Here is a 21,206-nt window from a genome sequence, read left to right as displayed (position 1 = left end):
CTTTATTCACTCCAAAGTTTTAAGACTTAGAAGAATTTATAGAAATGGTATTTTACCGTGCACATAGAGTTTTCTCTGGGATGTAATGTAACACTGATTTAAAGAAGATGGTGGGACTAATTTTTTGATACATACTGGATCATCAAATCATGGAATAAATTAAGTTTTCATAAAGTTTTAGTGCATTTGTCATCTATTACAGCGGTTCTTTTTTATTCATGAACATGTAGCTCTGGTTTCAAAATGCATATTGAATGTGATTAGCATGACCTCTAGGCATTATGCTCAATGTACAACTTGCACCCCCAATGCTTTGAACACTATTCAGAGATGTTGTTTACAAACATCAAAAAGTGAATTTACACCCACGGCTTCTTCGCATCTCTTATTACTTCAAATGACGCCATAAAATTAGCGTTTTCCATAAATTTCAATGTTAAATGTATGCATTCATTCCATTTCAATTTCCAGGCTACTTTTCCATAAAATAAAATAAAAAAAAAAAAAAAACGGAATAATCAGTTTTACCACCTATTGAAAATTGTGGTCATTGAACTGATGAATTTTCTGCTTCAGAAATGAAAGTGTGAACCAATCAAAAAAAAATATATATATATAAGGACTCTGCTCAGATTTATTCAATTGGAAGGTAATGAAGGAAATACAGTGCCTTGAAAATCAAATAGAAAAGTTCCAGCAACAGACGTCCAGCATGTCTGTTGCTGGAACTTTTTTGATTACCACAGCCGCTTTTTTCCCCCCGAGCATGATCCTGGAGTCCACACCCAAAGCCAGAGAAATTCATCTAATTGTGAGCTGAATAACTTTTTTTTCTATATTGATATATGTTGGAAGTGCCTTGAAAATGTATTGATACCCTGTGAACTATTCCATGTTACACCAACAAATGTAAGTGTATTTTATTTTGATGTTATGCGATATACCAAAATAAAGTAGAAAATATTTGAGACGTGTAAAGGAAGTTATACGTTTTTCTAAAGTAATTTAAAACTACAAAATCGAAAATTGTGACGTGCATTTGTATTCAGCCGCGAGTCAATATACTTTGTAGGACCATTTTTCGCTGTGGTTACTGTAGCAAGTCTTTTGGGGAATGTATCTACCAGCTTTGCACATTTAAGGGCTGAAACTTTTACCTTTTGCTTGCAAACCTGCTCTAGATCAGTGAGATTGGATGGGGAAGCGTCTGTTAACAGAAAGTTTTCAAGTCTGTGACCGGGACATATAAATACATGAATATGTTTTGATCTAAACAATTACATTGTAGCTCTGTCAGTATGTTTAGGGTCGTTGTACTGCTGGAAGGTGGACCTACACCCCAGTCACAAGTCTTTTGCAGCCTCCAACAGATTTTTCTCCAGAATTGCCCTGAATTTAGCTCCATTCTTCTTCCCACCAACGCTGAACAGGTTTCCCTGTGCCTGCTGAGAAAAAGGATCCCAATAGGATGATGCTGCCACCACGATAGATGGTGGGCATGGCGTTTTCAGGGTGATTCGCAGTGTTAGTTTTCTGCCCCACATAGCATTTTGCATGTAGCCCAAAAAGTTTTAACTTTGGTCGTCTATGACCAGAGAACTCATTGATAAGCAATAACTTGTTTTCACCAGACCTCTATTGTATTATGGTAATGATGGCAGAGATTGAATTAAAAAAAAAATAAAAAAATCACATTTGAAGTTTGGGTTTATGCATAAGCAGGATTACAGCCTAAAGTACATGGGCCTCCTTTTATTAATCATTCTTACATAGGCAATATCTATACTTACTAACATGAGCAATACACAGAACTGTGCTTTTTGTGAACAGCTTCTACTTTATGCAAGAAAATTAGCATTTGAAGGATTCTGATGACCGTTGGTGCAATTTAAGACTGTGTAGTAACAGTTTACAGCACTTACTAGTTGGCTTAGTAAGTTGCGCCATAAGCCATGTCCTTTCCCAAGAAAAAGTGTCTGTAAAAAGTGTCTAACAAACATTTTGAATAAAGTGCAAGTCAGAGCGCAAGTTATAGCATGTGTAACTTGCCAGGTATGCCCAAATTTGTATAAAAAGATAAGCTAGTCTATCATGCAAAATGCATTAACAGCAATTCTTAAAGGAAATGCTCAGATCTACATGTGTACAAACCTACTATTCTAAATGATATACCAATTATGTTGTTGGATATAAATGGATAATCCCTTTATTTCAAATTGCAACATGAAAAAATAACAATACACGCAGAAATCCATAAAAAAAATTAAATACAGTTGGGTATAGTTTTTTTTATGTTCCCTATAATTACAACCAATTCCAGATCAGGGGAGATTTATATATAAAAGAGGTTGCAAGTTGTGTATATCACTGCAGGAGACTAGCCTGAAATGAGGTTAGGGGGTTTTGTATTCAGAGAGATGTTTGATCCCTACTGATGATGCAGCAGCATTGCGAATGTGCCTTGGGGACGGAAAATAAATTTGAGTCATGAGAAAATAGGATACTGAGAACGTAGAGGGAAGACCTTGGATTGTCAATTTAAAAGGTTTATTTATTACGCAATTCATATTCTTCCTGTAAGTGCACTTTCACAAGCTTATTTTTTATTTGGGGTGCAAATGTTCATTTTTTTTATTTTAGCTTCTCGCGACCCTCTGTATATAGTTTGGCTGAAAATGCACTTATCAATTAACACAAGTTAAAAAAAAAATATTAAGAACAGCGCTAAATTCTATTTCCCTCTTCACAGATCCCAATAAAAGATTTCCTAACAAAACACAGCATACCTTACAAGACGTGAAGACAACAAATTGAACTGATTTTTTCTTTTATCTTTAATTTGTATATTTCTTTGTGCTGTGGCTAAATTAAAAGGCTGCAAGGCTGTAGTATAACATTCCAAGTACTCCCTTCCATCTTTATTGACTACATCATTTTTTTTTTTTCTGTCACAGAAACGGTTTGGGGCTAGAACAGCAGTAATTGCATCACACGATTTCCATTATTTCAAGTTTTATAAGTAAACTGTAAAAATAAAACAAATTAAAAGTCAAAAGGGACATAAAACAAAAAATACAGTTCATGATTTAAGTAGATGCGGGGCATAAACCGAAGCGGTAACTTGAAAGTCTTGAAAGTTATTCCGGTAAATGATAACTTATTCCATCAGAGTATCGGTCGTCAAAGACTCAAGTAGATTCAAATTCAAGCAGTATTGAACACAAGCAAAAGTGATTTAACCCTTAAAATAAATATTTAGGAAAACCTCTCTGTACATACATGTGAAAGATTGTACAACACTTTCACGCGAGGAGGAGGGGAAAAGACTTTGTTCATATAAGCAGCAGAAACCTGCTGTTCCAGCCCAGTGTCCCAGCGGAGGAGGGAGGCGCACACACACAGTTGACTACATGTAGCTGACTATCTTATGGCCTTTGTGGACAGGGACCTCAATGTTACTGATTGTTGTTATCCCTTTATTAAGCTTCCTTTGCCTTTTTAGTTTACAACATGCCGAATCCCTTGGCATACGTAATAGCCTTTAGTAATCTCTCTTTCAGTTTCTCTTTACTTAAGTACTCCGGAAGTAAAAGGACATTAAAGCATGTGTGAGATGTAGGTAACCTGCAGGGAAACAAAGAAAGAGGTTAGCATCTACTTTGGTGAATATTTATAACTATGGATTCTTTTGCAGAAAGTATAACCTAGAAGAAAACCAGCTGTGAAGGCACAGAAGCCGCCATATGCAACATTTTATAAAATCCGTCAGAAAGAGAAAGTAACAAAAAGTCATCTAAACATGACAACACAACCTCCACATTAACTAGAACTTCCAGCTGCCCACTTTGCACTTGAAGCTCTGCCATTAAGGTTTTTTTTTTAAAGTAATGTGTGTATGTGCTCATATGCTCACCCACTGCCTCCTTTTTCGGTTTCCAGCGCCATTCTGTTCCTCCTCTATAGACTTACATTGTAAAAGCCAGGTCACAAAGACCGCAGTGTGACCTGGAGAGACTGCAGAGCGGTGATGTCACAGAAGAGCAGGATGGTGGTGGATCCTGTAGAAGGCGGTGGTCGGCGAGTAGCATATATTGATTGACACATTACATACACATATATTCAGATTTAATAATTACAAAAAAAAAAAACTTCATGGCAGGTCTCCTTTAAAGAGACAGGCCCCCAGGATTACCTTCTAGTAACCAATTTGATTCAAGAGTCATGACTTCCCGCTGGTCTCTTGTCCTGAACAGCACAGCCTTAAATATGACAGATTTTGAATCAGGAGAAGCAGAGCTGTTCCAGGAGTTCCGACGTATATAATATATCACAAAAATGAGTACACCCCCAACATTTTTGGTAAATATTTTATTATATCTTATAAAAACTTGTGTAGCCTTATACTAAGGTACAGATATGAATCTAGGTATCAAAATTACAAATCTGACCAGGAGATGTGTGGCAAAAATGATTCTTCTCCACTTTGAAGATGAGATGTATTTCTATGCAGTTAAGTTCTTGAATTCAAAAGTGATAGGTGATCATCACCAGTTCCTCAGGGGAGACTATAGCCTTTGAAACGTGTAGGATTGCAGACACCTAGTGTTTATTTATTTATTTTTTTTAAAACACACAGCTCGTAACATCGCCTCAGTATAGGATGCTCTCTTAGTGGATAGCCTGCATCAGCCCCACCAGCCGTCACACCAAGTTACTCTAGCACCACGATCTTGGGAGGTTTTTTTTTTTTTTACTAATACAGATAGCGTGGTGTAAACTACGGCTATAATTCTAATTTTTCATCTTCAACAAGATATTTCACATGGGATTGCTCTATGTATAGACAAACAATTTTATGACTTCGTGGGATATGAACTGCCGGGGGGCATTATACACAGAGGTGAGGCTGACCATGTGCTTCTGGACATACTTATGAACTAGTCATCACCACCTATCACCAGGGGCGTAACTATAGGGGCCACAGCTGCCTAGGAGCCCGTCCATCCACCCGTCTAGCAATAGTGAAGGACCCAACCATTGTGACCAGCAGCAGAGAGGCGTCACCGCAGGTCCTCCAGTTACATGGGGGAAGATGGATTGAATGTGAACATGATCCAGCCTTGTGACCGGAGAGAGGCGTGTCCACAGGTCCTTCAGCAGCACCGAAGGTGTGAGTGGCCGAGTGCTGCAGCTTGAGCCTATTAAGCCAAAAAAGCTGCAAGCCCTTGCTGCATCCTCCTCCTGCTGCCGAAGGGTCCCTCAGGCCTCAAATCTGCACCTGTCCTCTTATTAGCAGCCGATCGGTGGCGGGAGCTGTGCGCAGACATTGTAAGTGAGTAGTGGCGGGAAGCTTCCTCATCGCTTTCAGTCATTCCCTGCTCCTGACTAAGTGGTCTGCGGGACTGGCTGCTCGGAGGTAATAGACTCTCGTCGACTCGTGAGTGAATGTGGCGCAGTGTATACAAGTGGCGGCAGTGCGAACACAGATAATGTACATATCCACAACTGCAAGTCCCAGCAGGAACGTAGACAAGAACCACCGATTTCTACATAGGGCAGCGTGGGTCAAAATACTACAGGGCTCTTTATGGGACTATGCAGCCAATCATAGTACTACTTTTAAAGTCAGTTTTTCTTTAGTTCTAAGAGAGCTGTGAGCTGATTGGTTGCTTAAGTCACTGCCACTGTAACGCGAGGTATTAGGCTATGCGCACATGTTGCAGATTTTGAGGTGTTTCCGAGGCGTTTTTTGGATTCGCAGAATTGCATCAAATCCGCAGGGTAATGCACAGCCAATGTTAGTCTGTGTGAAATTGATATTTGTTGTGCACATGCTGTGGAAAAAAACAAACGGAATCGCTGCTTTTTTTTTTCCGCAGCATGTCAATACTTTTTGCGGATCTGCAGCATTTTTGCACCCATTGACTTCCATTGAGTCAGGCACATCCGCAGATGTAAAAAAGGGGTGCATTATACTGTACTGACTGCCTAATGGAGATGCATTATACTATACAGACTGCCTAATGGGGGTGCATTATACTATACATGCTGCCTAGTGGGGGTGCATTATACAGTACTGGCTGCCTAATGGGGGTGCATTATACAGTACTGGCTGCCTAGTGGGGATCATTATACTGTACCGGCCTATGGGGAGTGCATTATACTTCTTATATGGATCCCCATGACTTCTATGTAAGCCCCTGATGAGTATAATGGTTTATTTTCTTTTATACATTACAGAACAATGGCAGTACGGGAGACAAATATATACCAGGATGGGGCACTGGATAGTTAATGCCACTAAGGTCAGACTATACAACATTGCATCAAAGCTATAGTGTGCAAAATGAATAGGGAAAACGTGAATTTGGGTGGAAAATATTTTGGCATAGGGGGGCCCCATTTGAAAGTTCGCACCGGGCCCATAACTTTGTAGTTACGCCACTGCCTATCACTATTGAATTCAAGACCCTTACTGCATAGAAATACATCTCATCTTCAAAGTGGAGCAGGATTGTTTTTGCTACATATCTCAAAGTCAGTTTTGCAATTTTGATGCCTAGATTCATATCGGTACCATAGTGCAGGGCTAAACAAGTTTGTGAATGCTGATAGTATCACCATCACAGGGGCAGATTGTGCCCTTTACCAATGCGGCTTTGTTTACCGATTGGAACCTTCTTTGTGAGGGAAACGGCGGTGTTTTTATTTTGCTATATCTTATCATGGGACAACACTGAACATATGACACTGATACAATGTAGTCCATGTACAGCTTGTATAACAGTGTAAATTGTGTGTGCCCTATAAATAACACACAGCCATGTCTAAACGGATGGCAACAAAAGTGAGTACACCCCTAAGTGAAAATGGACCAATTGTGCCCAAATAGCCATTTTTCCTCCCCAGTGTCATGTGACTCAGTGTAATAAGGTATTATGGGGTGAGTGTGAGTGAAATTTGGTGTTCTCGCCCTCACACCAGTCACTGAAAGTTAAACACGGCACAGAACTCTGAGGATCTGAAAAAAATTGTTGTTCTACATAAAGATGTCTACATGAAGATTGCCACCACCATGAAACAGAGCTGTAACACGATGGCCAAGACCATAAAGCAGTTTAACATGACAGATTCCACACAGAACTACCCTAGACCTTAATCGATCAAAGAAGTTGAGTGCAGCTGCTCAGCATCATATCCAGACGTTGTCTTTTCAAAATAGATGTACAACCCCTGGCAAAAATTATGGAATCACCAGCCTTGGAGAATGTTCATTCAGTTGTTTAATTTTGTAGAAAAAAAAGCAGATCACAGACTTAGCACAAAACTAAAGTCATTTCAAATGGCAACTTTCTGGCTTTAAGCAACACTAAAAGAAATCAAGAACAAAAAAATGTGGTAGTCAGTAATGGTTAATTTTTTTTAACCAAGCATAGGGGTAAAATTATGGAGTCACTCAATTCTGAGGAAAAAATTGTGGAATCACCCTGTAAATTTTCAGAACCAAAACGAACACCTGCATCAAATTAGATCTGCTCGTTAGTCTGCATCTAAAAAGGTGTGATCACACCTTGGAGAGCTGTTGCACAAAGTGGACTGACATGAACCATGGCTCCAACACGAGAGATGTCAATTGAAACAAAGTAGAGGATTATCAAACTCTTAAAAGAGGGTAAATCATCACGCAATGCTGCAAAAGATGTTGCTTGTTTACAGTAAGCAGTGTCTAAAATCTGGACCAAATACAAACAACATGGGAAGGTTGTTAAGGACAAACATACTGGTAGACCAAGGAAGACATCAAAACGTCAAGACCGGAAACAAAGCAATAGGTCTCCAAAACAGGAAATGCACAACAAAACTAAATGAGGAAGGAATGGCTGGAAACTGAAGTCAATGTCTGACCGAACTGTAAGAAACTGCCAAAAGGAAATGGGATTTACATACAGAAAAGCTAAACGAAAGCCATCATTAACACCTAAACAGAAAAAAACAAGGTTACAATGGGCTAAGGAAAAGCAATCGTGGACTGTGGATGACTGGATGAAAGTCATATTCAGTGATGAATCCCGAATCTGCATTGGGCAAGGTGATGATGCTGGAACTTTTGTTTGGTGCCGTTCCAATGAGATTTATAAAGATGACTGCCTGAAGAGAACATGCATATTTCCAGAGTCATTGATGATATGGGGCTGCATGTCAGGTAAAGGCACTGGAGAGATGGCTGTCATTACATCTTCAATAAATGCACAAGTTTATGTTGCTATTTTGGACAATTTTCTTATCCCATCAATTGAAAGGAAGTTTGGGGATGATATTTTTCAAGATGATAATGCATCCTGCTATAGAGCAAAAACTGTGAAAACATTCCTTGAAAAAAGGACACATAAGGTCAATGTCATGGCCTGCAAATAGTCAGGATCTCAATCCAATTGAAAATCTTTGGTGGAAGTTGAAGGAAATGGTCCATGACAAGGCTCCAACCTGCAAAGCTGATCTGGCAACAGCAATCAGACAAAGTTGGAGCCAGATTGATAAAAAGTCTTGTTTGACACTCATTAAGTCAATGCCTCAGAGACTGCAAGCTGTTATAAAAGCCAGAGGTGGTGCAACAAAATACTAGTGGTGTGTTGGAGTGTTTTTTTTTGTTTATTTTTCACGATTCCATAATTTTTTCCGCAGAATTGAGTGACTCCATAATTTTTTCCTTATGCTTGGTTTAAAAGATTAACCATTACTGACTACCACATTTTTTTGTTCTTGATTTCATTTAGTGTTTCTTAAAGCCAGAAAATAGCTATTTGAAATGACTTTAGTTTTGTGCCATGTCTGTGATCTGTTCTTCTACAAAATTAAACAACTGAATGAACATCCCCCAAGGCCGGTGATTCCATAATTTTTGCCAGGGGTTGTTTGCCGTTTTCCAGTACACGATATGGTAAAACCAATGGTGTTCAAAAGTACAACTCGTCCCACAAAAAACAAAGCCCTCACATGGCCAAATTTACAGAAAAATAAAAAAGTTATGGCTCTGGGAAGAACGGGAGCAAAAAACTAAAACAAAAATGGAAGATGGTCAAGGGGTTAAACAACAACCACAAGACGGATTTCATTGACCAAGATATTACTTTAATCAGTATAACTGCGCCAATCTCACAGTGTCTGTAGTTTACTGAGCAAAATTCTGCTGACAGGTTCGCTTTAAAGGGACTGTTTGGTCAGAGGGTACTGCAAAGTTTTTTTTATTGTTGTAAGTGAACACCAATTTAAGAAATATCACCGCAGTATTTACAGAGAGTTTCAAAGTTTTCAGGGTAACGTTTCGACCCGCCGGGTCTTTCTCAAACCCCACTGTAACAAAAATATGTACAACATCACAACACATGAAACCAAAAACACGAACAACATAAATAGCTAGGATTTATATACATATATACAAAAACAAAAATAAATATAAAGAGAGTCCCTATATTATTGAAAATTACTAAGACGTCGCCCCAACTGTGGACATGGCGACAGCACGACAGGAACTAATGAAATCCTGGCAGGTATACTGGTACAGAGCTTCAGGCTTTAAAACGGATATATGTTGACAAGGTAGACAAAAACATCTAGAATCTGTGTACATATTTCAAAAGAGGAGTATACTATAGAGACGGGATTCCTGGAGGGCAGACATTCTAGTGGAATCCACCATAACCGTAACACATAAATATCAAAGGTGCTGGCTCTGTAGGATAACTATCTTGCACAAATACTACAAAACGCAGGATACATGCACAAACAGTATAAAGCGAACAAAACCTTGTAATAAAGCTAAATAGGATAGACTCCACAGGTGGTGGATACTAATAAGAGCTGGGGACTGACTAACCTTTGAAAAAAGTAGAAATCATGAAGGGCACAGATCCCTGGAGGATAGCAGGAGCCCCGTTAGGGGCTATAAGAAAGAAAGCCGGAGGGGTAAGTGAATTGGCTAAAGAAATACGAGTCCAAAATAGCAGGAGGAAAGCAGGTAGTTAAAAGTTACCTAGGCTGTAGCTGCAGCAGGTGTCTGCGGTGGTGGTGTGTGTGGGAGCAGGGGGAAGGAGGCGCCTTATGTATCTGGCGGCAGGAAGTGCCGACCAGGAGATGCGCAAGCGCACTAGCGCTATAACAAGTGCGAGGTATGAAACGCACAGGGCCCGGGAGCATGCGCGGTAGCGCTGTGAAGTGGAACGCACGGTGTCTATGGGCTAAGACGCGCAGGCGCCGTAAGGAGAAGCGCAGTAGTGCTGTGAAGTAGAACGCTCGATGTCTATGGGTAAAGACGCGCAGGCGCCGTCAGGAGGAGCGCTCCGTTCAGAGCAATGGACGGCAGTACAGGGGAGAGGTAACTGCGCAGGCGCACAGAGAAGCTGTGTGGCTGGGGCGCAGAAAGCTAAAACAGCAGTGTAGATGGTGGTAAAGGCTACGGAAGGAAAAAGCCTAGTAGGGACAGCGTATGTAGAGACAAATAAAAGAAGAAGGGAAAGGCAGACTATGATGGGAATATGGAGAGGGCGGGGAGTATGTGTGGAAGGTGGGAAATAAAAGCGGTGAGACAGAGAATACTGCTAAAGAGGGGAAATGAGCAGACAAAATGAAAGAAAATAGAGTAAAGATAAGGAGGAATGAGAAATAAAAGGAAGTATGAAGATAAAAATAAAAAAACAAAAAAGCAAAAAAATAAAAAAACAAAAAAATAAAAATAAAAAATAAAAATAAAAAATAAGAAATAATGAGAATAAAAAAAAGAAGAGAAGTAATGATGATTGCTAAATGAGAGAAGAATTTTGGAAAAATAATGAAACTATAATGAACCTACGAAGTAATAGCCCAAGAAAAAACGATGTCTAGAAAAAAATAGAAGTTTGTGAAACTAAAAAAAAAAAAAAAAAAAAAAAAAAAAAACTAAAAAGTAAAAATAATAAAAAATAAAAATAAGAATAAAACTAAAAAGTAAAAATCGACCATATGGAATACCATACTCACCCTGCGGAAGAGGCAGAGAGCTAATGTGTCTGCAAAAATAAAGTAAGAGTTAGTCAAAGAGAAAAAATGGAAAAGAAACTAATCCACCACCTGTATGGGAATAGAAGTTACCAAGGTTAGTTCACAATATTAAATGATTACTTAAATGTGAAGTCCAGTTCTCTGTTGGAGGCCCTTAGGGGGCAATGTTTGAAGGGTGTAAATCCAGTTCCGTTTCTTTCAAACGTCTGATGTGGTCACCACCTCTTCGAGGCCGCTCGACCTGTTCAATTACCTGTACCCTTAGTTGCGAAACATTATGGTTCGCATTAACGAAGTGATGGGGGACTGGTAGCCATGTCTTCTTGCAGCGTATGGTGGATTTATGACCAGCGATTCTGTCACGTAGATGTTGGGTAGTCTCACCCACATACAATAAACCACACGGGCACTTTAATAGGTAGACGACATAATTGGTGTCGCATGTGTAGAAGCCATTAATGTTAAAGTGTTTGCCCGTGTGGGGGTGGGTAATCCTGTCACCCTTGATAATGTTAGAGCAGGTGGCGCAGTTGAGGCACGGAAATGTGCCTCTACGTTCTGTGCCAAGAAAGGTCTGTTTTGGGACTCTGGAAAAGCTACCCACATCGGCTCTGACTAAGTTGTCCCTGATGTTCTGTGGGCGTCGTTTGCACATGAGTGCGGGAGTCTGGAAAGCTTCAATATTAGGATAAGATTTGGCTAAAATGGGCCAATGTTTGTGGATGATGTTGTAGACTTTTGGCATAATGGGATGGTGCATATGAATAAAAGTGACCCTTTCCTTAGAGGGAGCAGAAGGTGTTACCAGCTGGGGTTCAGTGGCTCTAATTTTCTCCTTAGTGAGGAGTTCCCGAGGATATTGTCTATTTTTAAATTTCTCAGCCATTTCTTCTAGACGAGTGGGAATGAGATTAGTGTCAGATACTATCCTCCTGATACGTGAAAACTGGGAGCGTGGCAGACTATTTTTGGTTGAAGAAGGATGGCAACTGGTATAATGGAGTAAATTATTGGTGTCTGTGAGTTTGGTGAAAATATCTGTAGAGAGGGTACCCCTCTCGTTTTTAATCACAAGGGTATCCAAAAAGGAGATTTGTTTCATGTGCCAGTTTAATGTAAACTGTAATTCTGGTCTAATGGAATTGAGGAGGATAGTATCTGACACTAATCTCATTTTATTCATACGCACCATCCCATTATGCCAAAAGTCTACAACATCATCCACAAACATTGGCCCATTTTAGCCAAATCTTATCCTAATATTGAAGCTTTCCAGACTCCCGCAGTCATGTGCAAACGACGCCCACAGAACATCAGGGACAACTTAGTCAGAGCCGATGTGGGTAGCTTTTCCAGAGTCCCAAAACAGACCTTTCTTGGCACAGAACGTAGAGGCACATTTCCGTGCCTCAACTGCGCCACCTGCTCTAACATTATCAAGGGTGACAGGATTACCCACCCCCACACGGGCAAACACTTTAACATTAATGGCTTCTACACATGCGACACCAATTATGTCGTCTACCTATTAAAGTGCCCGTGTGGTTTATTGCATGTGGGTGAGACTACCCAACATCTACGTGACAGAATCGCTGGTCATAAATCCACCATATGCTGCAAGAAGACATGGCTACCAGTCCCCCACCACTTCGTTAATGCGAACCATAATGTTTCGCAACTAAGGGTACAGGTAATTGAACAGGTCGAGCGGCCTCGAAGAGGTGGTGACCACATCAGACGTTTGAAAGAAAGGGAGGCCTACTGGATTTACACCCTTCAAACATTGGCCCCTAAGGGCCTCAACAGAGAACTGGACTTCACATTTAAGTAATCATTTAATATTGTGAACTAACCTTGGTAACTTCTATTCCCATACAGGTGGTGGATTAGTTTCTTTTCCATTTTTTCTCTTTGACTAACTCTTACTTTATTTTTGCAGACACATTAGCTCTCTGCCTCTTCCGCAGGGCGAGTATGGTATTCCATATGGTCGATTTTTACTTTAGTTTTATTCTTATTTTTATTTTTTATTATTTTTATTTTTTATTATTTTTTATTTTTTTCTTTAGTTTCACAAACTTCTATTTTTTTCAAGACATCGTTTTTTCTTGGGTTATTGCTTCGTGGGTTCATTATAGTTTCATTATTTTTCCAAAATTCTTCTCTCATTTAGCAATCATCATTACTTCTCTTCTTTTTTATTCTCATTATTTCTTATTTTTTATTTTTGTTTTTTTATTTTTTTGCTTTTTTGTTTTTTTATTTTTATCTTCATACTTCCTTTTATTTCTCATTCCTCCTTATCTTTACTCTATTTTCTTTCATTTTGTCTGCTCATTTCCCCTCTTTAGCAGTATTCTCTGTCTCACCGCTTTTATTTCCCACCTTCCACACATACTCCCCGCCCTCTCCATATTCCCATCATAGTCTGCCTTTCCCTTCTTCTTTTATTTGTCTCTACATACGCTGTCCCTACTAGGCTTTTTCCTTCCGTAGCCTTTACCACCATCTACACTGCTGTTTTAGCTTTCTGCGCCCCAGCCACACAGCTTCTCTGTGCGCCTGCGCAGTTACCTCTCCCCTGTACTGCCGTCCATTGCTCTGAACGGAGCGCTCCTCCTGACGGCGCCTGCGCGTCTTTACCCATAGACATTGAGCGTTCTACTTCACAGCACTACTGCGCTTCTCCTTACGGCGCCTGCGCGTCTTAGCCCATAGACACTGTGCGTTCCACTTCACAGCGCTACCGCGCATGCTCCCGGGCCCTGTGCGTTTCATACCTCGCACTTGTTATAGCGCTAGTGCGCTTGCGCATCTCCTGGTCGGCACTTCCTGCCGCCAGATACATAAGGCGCCTCCTTCCCCCTGCTCCCACACACACCACCACCGCAGACACCTGCTGCAGCTACAGCCTAGGTAACTTTTAACTACCTGCTTTCCTCCTGCTATTTTGGACTCGTATTTCTTTAGCCAATTCACTTACCCCTCCGGCTTTCTTTCTTATAGCCCCTAACGGGACTCCTGCTATCCTCCAGGGATCTGTGCCCTTCATGATTTCTACTTTTTTCAAAGGTTAGTCAGTCCCCAGCTCTTATTAGTATCCACCACCTGTGGAGTCTATCCTATTTAGCTTTATTACAAGGTTTTGTTCGCTTTATACTGTTTGTGCATGTATCCTGCGTTTTGTAGTATTTGTGCAAGATTGTTATCCTACAGAGCCAGCACCTTTGATATTTATGTGTTACGGTTATGGTGGATTCCACTAGAATGTCTGCCCTCCAGGAATCCCGTCTCTATAGTATACTCCTCTTTTGAAATATGTACACAGATTCTAGATGTTTTTGTCTACCTTGTCAACATATATCCGTTTTAAAGCCTGAAGCTCTGTACCAGTATACCTGCCAGGATTTCATTAGTTCCTGTCGTGCTGTCGCCATGTCCACAGTCGGGGCGACGTCTTCGTAATTTTCAATAACATAGGGACTCTCTTTATATTTATTTTTGTATATATGTATATAAATCCTAGCTATTTATGTCGTTCGTGTTTTTGGTTTCATGTGTTGTGATGTTGTACATATTTTTGTTACAGTGGGGTTTGAGAAAGACCCTTAAAACTTTGAAACTCTCTGTAAATACTGCGGTGATATTTCTTAAATTGGTGTTCACTTACAACAATAAAAAAAAACACGTTTGGCAAAGAAATTTCAAGACTTTCATTCTTGAGTGCGACTGTTGTTATCCTAAACTTTGTAAAAAGTTGCACAGACAGTGGAAAGATGTGGCCTGATATGACTGGAGAGCATCAACCTAAGCAAACATGCAAATGTAAACAATTGGAAAGAATACATACAAGGTTACACGTTTAACACTTTCTTTTAACCCCTCAGTGACAGAGCCAATTTTGGCTTTCATGAACAGGACAAATTTTACAATTCTGACCACTGTCATTTTATGAGCTAATAACTCTGGAACGCTTCAACGTATCCAACAGATTCAGAGATTGTTTTTTGTGACATATTGTACTTCATGATGGTGGTAACATTTCTTTCTGTTTTGAACAGCTAACATGGCCTCTAACAGCCACAGGTGGAATCGTGATCCAAACGCGGCTGTTAACTAATTAAATGTCACTGTTCCCTTTAACTACAATATGTCACGAGAAAATTACCACCACAAAGACACTGGTCAGAATTGTAAAATTTGGCCTGGTCATGAAGGTGAAAACTGGCTTAGGGTGTGAAGGGGTTAATAATTTGGCTAGGCAGAATTGCTCACATTACTTTTAGATCTATGTGATTAATAGGTTTTGTAGTATTAGATAGTACATGAACTTGAAAGTTATTCCCTATCCATCGGGTTAATGGAGCAACAGTGTACATGATCGAACACGGCACCATATACATGGGGTTTTTCGGAGACTTGGTTCTCAGGTTTGGTGAGGGTCACAGATGCTGAGTTCCCAAGGAAACGGGGAGTTGTCCCCTCCCCTATCCATTGGATAGAAGATAACATTCAACCTTCAGAATAACCCTCCAAGACTGAATGAACTAAAAAAAAAAAAAAAAAAACTGAATCATCATCTAAGATACAACAATTACAGCAGTGACAAGGGCTTACCGGTCTGTGTCAGGGCCATTTTTGGCTATTATCATCTTTAGTTTTCCTAGGCCACCCACAGGCGCTCTATCTGTGCCAGTTGTAAACTGTAAGAACAATCTTTTTTGCTCATCGGTAAATGAATGTACGATATCCCAGAACTCTCTGAAAAGGAAAAACAATGCAAACACCAATGTAATGAAGAATCATGAAAGGATGTTCACATTAATTGTACTCCAGAAAAGGTTACATTGTGTGTATTGGTCTCTCAAAGTGCCATGTCTTACCTAATAATGAGAGAATCTCTGGTGTAGCCTCCATCATATTCTGTAGTTTCCTTGAGAGCTTGAAAGTCTAAGTTCTGTGGGAAAAAATGCTAAAATAAGCAACAAGACCTGACCAAGAATGAGCAATAAAACGCCCTGTGTAATAAACAGACGAGACTTACCCTACTACCACAGATGAGCAATTCTATTTCCTCCGGCCTAAACAGATACTTGAGTGGGGATTCGTTGGTGACCATATGAAATCCCCTTCTGAAAGCCTTAAACTGTTTCTCCACAGATTTATTTAAAATGTGATCTGTATAGAGACTTACAAACTCCTGGAATAAAAAAAAACAAAACACAGAATAAAGTAAGAAACCAGGAAAGATGTGCACCCTTGACAACATTACAGAGAACATTTGAACCTGTCACCAAAAAACCCTCTATAATAACCTGCAGAAATGGGGTTAATCTGAAGGTTAATAACCTGTTCGGTGTCCGCACTTACCCGAAAGCTCCAGGAAGAAAATTAACTTTATTTCCTTCCCCCAGCAGCATTATGGTTCCAGTCACCGCTCTGAGTATAGAGAGTGGCGGCTGTCACTGCACCCCCGACAATGACTGACACTGGCTCTACATGAGGGCTGTCAGTCAGTGTTGGGGCACAGTTACAGGCGCCACTCGGTATACTCAGAGCGGTGAGAACCAACACCAGCACTGTCCCCGCAACTGAAACCAGACCTTCAGATTATCCCCATATCTGCAGGTTAATAGTGGTTTTTCAGGTGACAGGTTCCCTTTAATGGTGTTCCAGCATTACACGCATATGGAAGAGGTCGTCAAGGGGAATTTTCTAATTTAAAAGAAAATTCTCATGATGCTTTGAAGTTACCTGCACACACAAAACACCTGTGTTACATGTAGTTTTTCAGATGTTATATTTTGCAGATCATGCTCTGTGTTATCACAATAATGAGGGAGCTATATGTAATTGTCTTTATTCCCTATAGCAAGAAATCACAGCTGTGCTTTTTCTGTGTTTTGCTCATCAAAAATTATAGCGGCACTGTGATTGGTTGTTATGAGTAAGTTTTTCTTATAGGCGATTTTCAAAACTCTGTGTTGAAAATGTTTTGCAAGTATGAAACCAGTTTACCAAGGATATGTGACATCCAGGTAACAAAAGAAGTACATTATATACATAAACATTAAAATAGAAAGGTGCTGGAAAGGAAATGAAAAAGGGAACAAATCCCTATTTTTGTGTTGGTTGAATCACAATTAAAAATAATAATAAAAAAAGCTATTGCAAAAAATTATTAGTAATGTTCGTGCTTAATATAACTTTCTAAATGATACTTCTAAATATAATAACCAGCATTACACGCATATGGAAGAGGTCGTCAAGGGGAATTTTCTAATTTAAAAGAAAATTCTCATGATGCTTTGAAGTTACCGGCACACACAAAACATCTGTGTTAGGCCGGCGTCACACACAGCGTAAAACAATACGGTCCGTATATTACGGCCGTAATACGCTGAAAAGTCCCCAAAATAGTGGTCCTTAGCTCCTCCGCAGGCAGGGTGTGTCAGCGTTTTTTGCGCATGGCATCCTCCGTATGTAATCCGTATGGCATCCGTACTGCGTGTTTTTCTCGCAGGCTTGCAGAACCAACATACCGCTATAGAAGGGATCCATGTGTCACAGAAAAAAAAAAAATATTATATATATATATATATATATATATATATATATATATATATATATATATATATATATATATATATATATATATATATATATATATATACATACACACACACACACACACACACATACACTGTCTATCTATCTATCTATATATATTAATATTTCTTCCAGCGAGAGACAGCTTTAAAGCCGGTAATTCAATTACCGGCTTTTGCTCTCCTTCCTAAACCCGACATGATTTGAGACATGGTTTACATACAGTAAACCATGTCATATCCCCCTTTTTTTTTTTGCATATTCCACACTACTAATGTTAGTAGTGTGTATATGCAAAATTTGGCCGTTCTACTAAATTAAAGGGTTAAATGGCGGAAAAAATTGGCGTGGGCTTCCGCGCAATTTTCTCCGCCAGAGTAGTAAAGCCAGTGACTGAGGGAAGCTATTAATAGCCTGGAGAGGGTCCATGGTTATTGGCCCCCCTGGCTAAAAACACCTGCCCCCAGCCACCCCAGAAAAGGCACATCTGGAAGATGCGCCTATTCTGACACTTGGCCACTCTCTTCCCATTCCCGTGTAGCGGTGGGATATGGGGTAATGAAGGGTTAATGCCACCTTGCTATTGTAAGGTGACATTAAGCCAAATTAATAATGGAGAGGCGTCAATTATGACACCTATCCATTATTAATCTAATACTAGTAAAGGGTTAAAAAAAATACACAACCACATTATTAAAAATTATTTTAATGAAATAAAAACAAAGTTTGTTGTAATATTTTATTCAACGCCCAATCCAATCACTGAAGACCCTCGTTCTGTAACAAAAATAACATAATAAACCAACAATATCCTTACCTTCCGCAGATCCATCTGAAGGGGTTAAAATATTTTGCAGCCACGAGCTTTGCTAATGCAACGTTGTTCGTGGCTGCAAAACCCCGGGGAATGAAGGTAAAGTAGGTCAATGACCTATATTTACCTTCATTTGCGGTGAGGCGCCCTCTGCTGGTTGTTCCTAGATCGTGGGAATTTTCCTAGAAAGCTCCCAGGCTCGAGTTCATATGAGGACAACCAGCAGAGGGCGCCTCTCACTGACATACATATATATACCTATTCTATTGTAAGCTGTACACCGCAATGAATTGCCGGCTTTTCTCTCTAACACCGCGCGTATTTCTTGCAAGTCACACTGCTGGTCCGTGTGTGATCCGTATTTTTCAGGCTTCCATAGACTTTCATTGGCGTATTTCTTGCGCAGTACGGTGACAAACGCAGCATGCTGCGATTTTCTACGGCCGTAGAAAGCCGTATAATACGGATCAGTAAAATACGGCAGATAGGAGCAGGGGCATAGAGAATAATTGTGCCGTTTGTTTTGCGAGTTTTACGGACGTATTTTCTGCGCTCATACGTCCGTAAAACTCGCAAGTGTGACGGCGGCCACACATGTAGTTTTTCAGATGTTATCTTTTGCAGATCATGCTCTGTGTTATCACAATAATGAGGGAGCTATATGTAATATAATAACCATGAAACCACTTTACAGAGGATGTGTGTCATCCAGGTAACAAAAGAAGTAAATTCATCAATTTAAAAACTTGGTTTTATTTTACAAAAATGCATACAAATTATTATTAAAATGGAAAGGTGCTAGAAATGTAAAAGCGAACAATTGCCAACATTATGCTAGGAATTCAGTACCAGTTCATGGATATTTTTTTTTAAATATCTAGTTTAGGTAGATAGCAGCAATAAATGTCCAATATCTCCTTAACAACTGCATGCTTTCCATGGCATCCCCACCCCCTTATACTGAATAGACAAGGACCTGGAAAGTTGACAGGCATAGGGACTCTGAACAGTCTCACAACAATAAGATGCTATTCCTAATGTGCAAAGAGTGCATTTTTCATTTTGGAGTACATGGATCGTCCCAGAGTTCAGTGTAAAGTGGCCATTACATAGTAACATAGTTAGCAAGGCCGAAAAAAGACATTTGTCCATCCAGTTCAGCCTATATTCCGTCAGGATAAATCCCCACCTCTACGTCTTTCTAAAGAACCTAATAACTGTAAGATACAATAATGTTGCGCTCCAGGAAGACATCCAGGCTTCTCTTGAACCCCTCGACTGAGTTCGTCATCACCACCTCCTCAAGCAAGGAATTTCAGATTGTCACTGCCCTAACAGCAAAGAATCCTCTTATATGTTGGTGGAAAAACCTCCTCTCCTACAGATGCAGAGAATGCCCCCTTATGACCGTCACATTCCTCGGTATAAACAGATCCTCAGAGAGATATTTGTATTGTCCCCTTATATATTTATACATGGTTATTAACTCACCCCTCAAGTCCTGCCAGGAATGAGCTACTGAGCATACAATGGTGTCCCCAAGACCCTGTCTTGTGTCTCTCTCCACTTCTTCAGAAGGAGCCATGAAGAAACGACTCCCGAAGAAGCGTATCGAAACGCGCGTCGGGATGCCATCGTATGCACAGCAGCTCATCCCTGGCAGGTAATAACCGTAACATTACAGTAAACTCAGGGACGATCCATTTACTCTCAAATGAAAAATGCTCTCTATGCACATTAAGAATAGCACCTTATTGTTGTGAAACTATGTTTAGAGTCCCTATGCCTGTCAACTTCCCAGGTCCTTGTCTATTCAGTATAAGGGAGGGGACATGATGAAAAGCATGCAGTTAAGGAGATATTGGACATTTATTGCTGCTATCTACCTAAACTAGACATTTTAAAAAGAAAAATCCATGAACTGTTACTGAATACCTAGCATAATGTTGGCAATTGTTCCCTTTTACATTTCTAGCACTTTTCCATGTTAATAAGGTTTACGCATTTTTGTATAATAAAACCAAGTTTTTAAATTGATGAATTTACTTCTTTTGTTACCTGGATGACACACATCCTCTGTAAAGTGGTTTCATGGTTATTATATTGAGAAGTATAATTTAGAAAGTTATATTAAGCAATAACATTACTAATAATTTTTTGCAATAGCTTTTTTTTTTTACTATTTTTTTTAATTGTGATTCAACCAACACAAAAATAGGGATTTTTATGTACTCACTGTAAAATCCTTTTCTCCAAGCCAATCATTGGGGGACACAGGAGCATGGGTGTTATGCTGCTGCCACTAGGAGGACACTAAGTGAACACATAAGAAATTAACTCCTTCTCCGCAGTATACACCCTCTCTCTGGCCAATAATGAACCAGTTCGGTAGCAAACCAGTAGGAGTATAAAGAAGAAAAACTATGTCAAAACCGAAGAAAAAACAACAAGCCAAAAGGCTAAAAAGGGTGGGTGCTGTGTCCCCAAATGATTGGCTTGGAGAAAAGGATTTTACGGTGAGTGCACAAAAATCCCAGTTTCTCCTATGCCTCATTAGGGGACACAGGACCATGGGACGTCCTAAAGCAGTCCCTGGGTGGGGAGCAACAACTGCTAATACCCCATGTACCACTGGCTTACTGAGGTGCAGCGTCTGCCGAAGATTGGGTATGAATGTGGTAGTGCTTTGTAAAAGTATGCAAACTGGACCATGTCGCAGCTTTACAAACCTGTTGTGCTGACGCCTGGT

At 40.0% G+C, this 21,206-nt stretch overlaps 1 protein-coding gene across 3 annotated transcripts in view; it reads right to left on the bottom strand.

Annotated features, from left to right (window-relative positions):
* Window positions 1-2,816: 2,816 nt before the first annotated feature.
* UBE3A (ubiquitin protein ligase E3A) overlaps window positions 2,817-21,206 on the bottom strand; it is a 99,503-nt gene continuing 81,113 nt past the window's right edge. For all 3 annotated transcript variants that reach the window (XM_069757812.1, XM_069757813.1, XM_069757811.1), the window contains exons 8-11: window positions 16,079-16,234; window positions 15,918-15,991; window positions 15,652-15,795; window positions 2,817-3,624 (exon numbers count right to left, since the gene is read on the bottom strand). In XM_069757812.1, coding sequence (XP_069613913.1) covers window positions 3,504-3,624; window positions 15,652-15,795; window positions 15,918-15,991; window positions 16,079-16,234 — 495 coding nt within the window. In that variant the 3' untranslated portion in view covers window positions 2,817-3,503. The remainder of the gene's footprint in view (window positions 3,625-15,651; window positions 15,796-15,917; window positions 15,992-16,078; window positions 16,235-21,206) is intronic.

This window comes from Ranitomeya imitator, chromosome 3 (genome assembly GCF_032444005.1).
Source record: "Ranitomeya imitator isolate aRanImi1 chromosome 3, aRanImi1.pri, whole genome shotgun sequence".
Lineage (NCBI taxonomy): Eukaryota > Metazoa > Chordata > Amphibia > Anura > Dendrobatidae > Ranitomeya > Ranitomeya imitator.
Note: the sequence above shows the minus strand (reverse complement) of the source record. Positions and strands in the feature narration are given on the sequence as shown.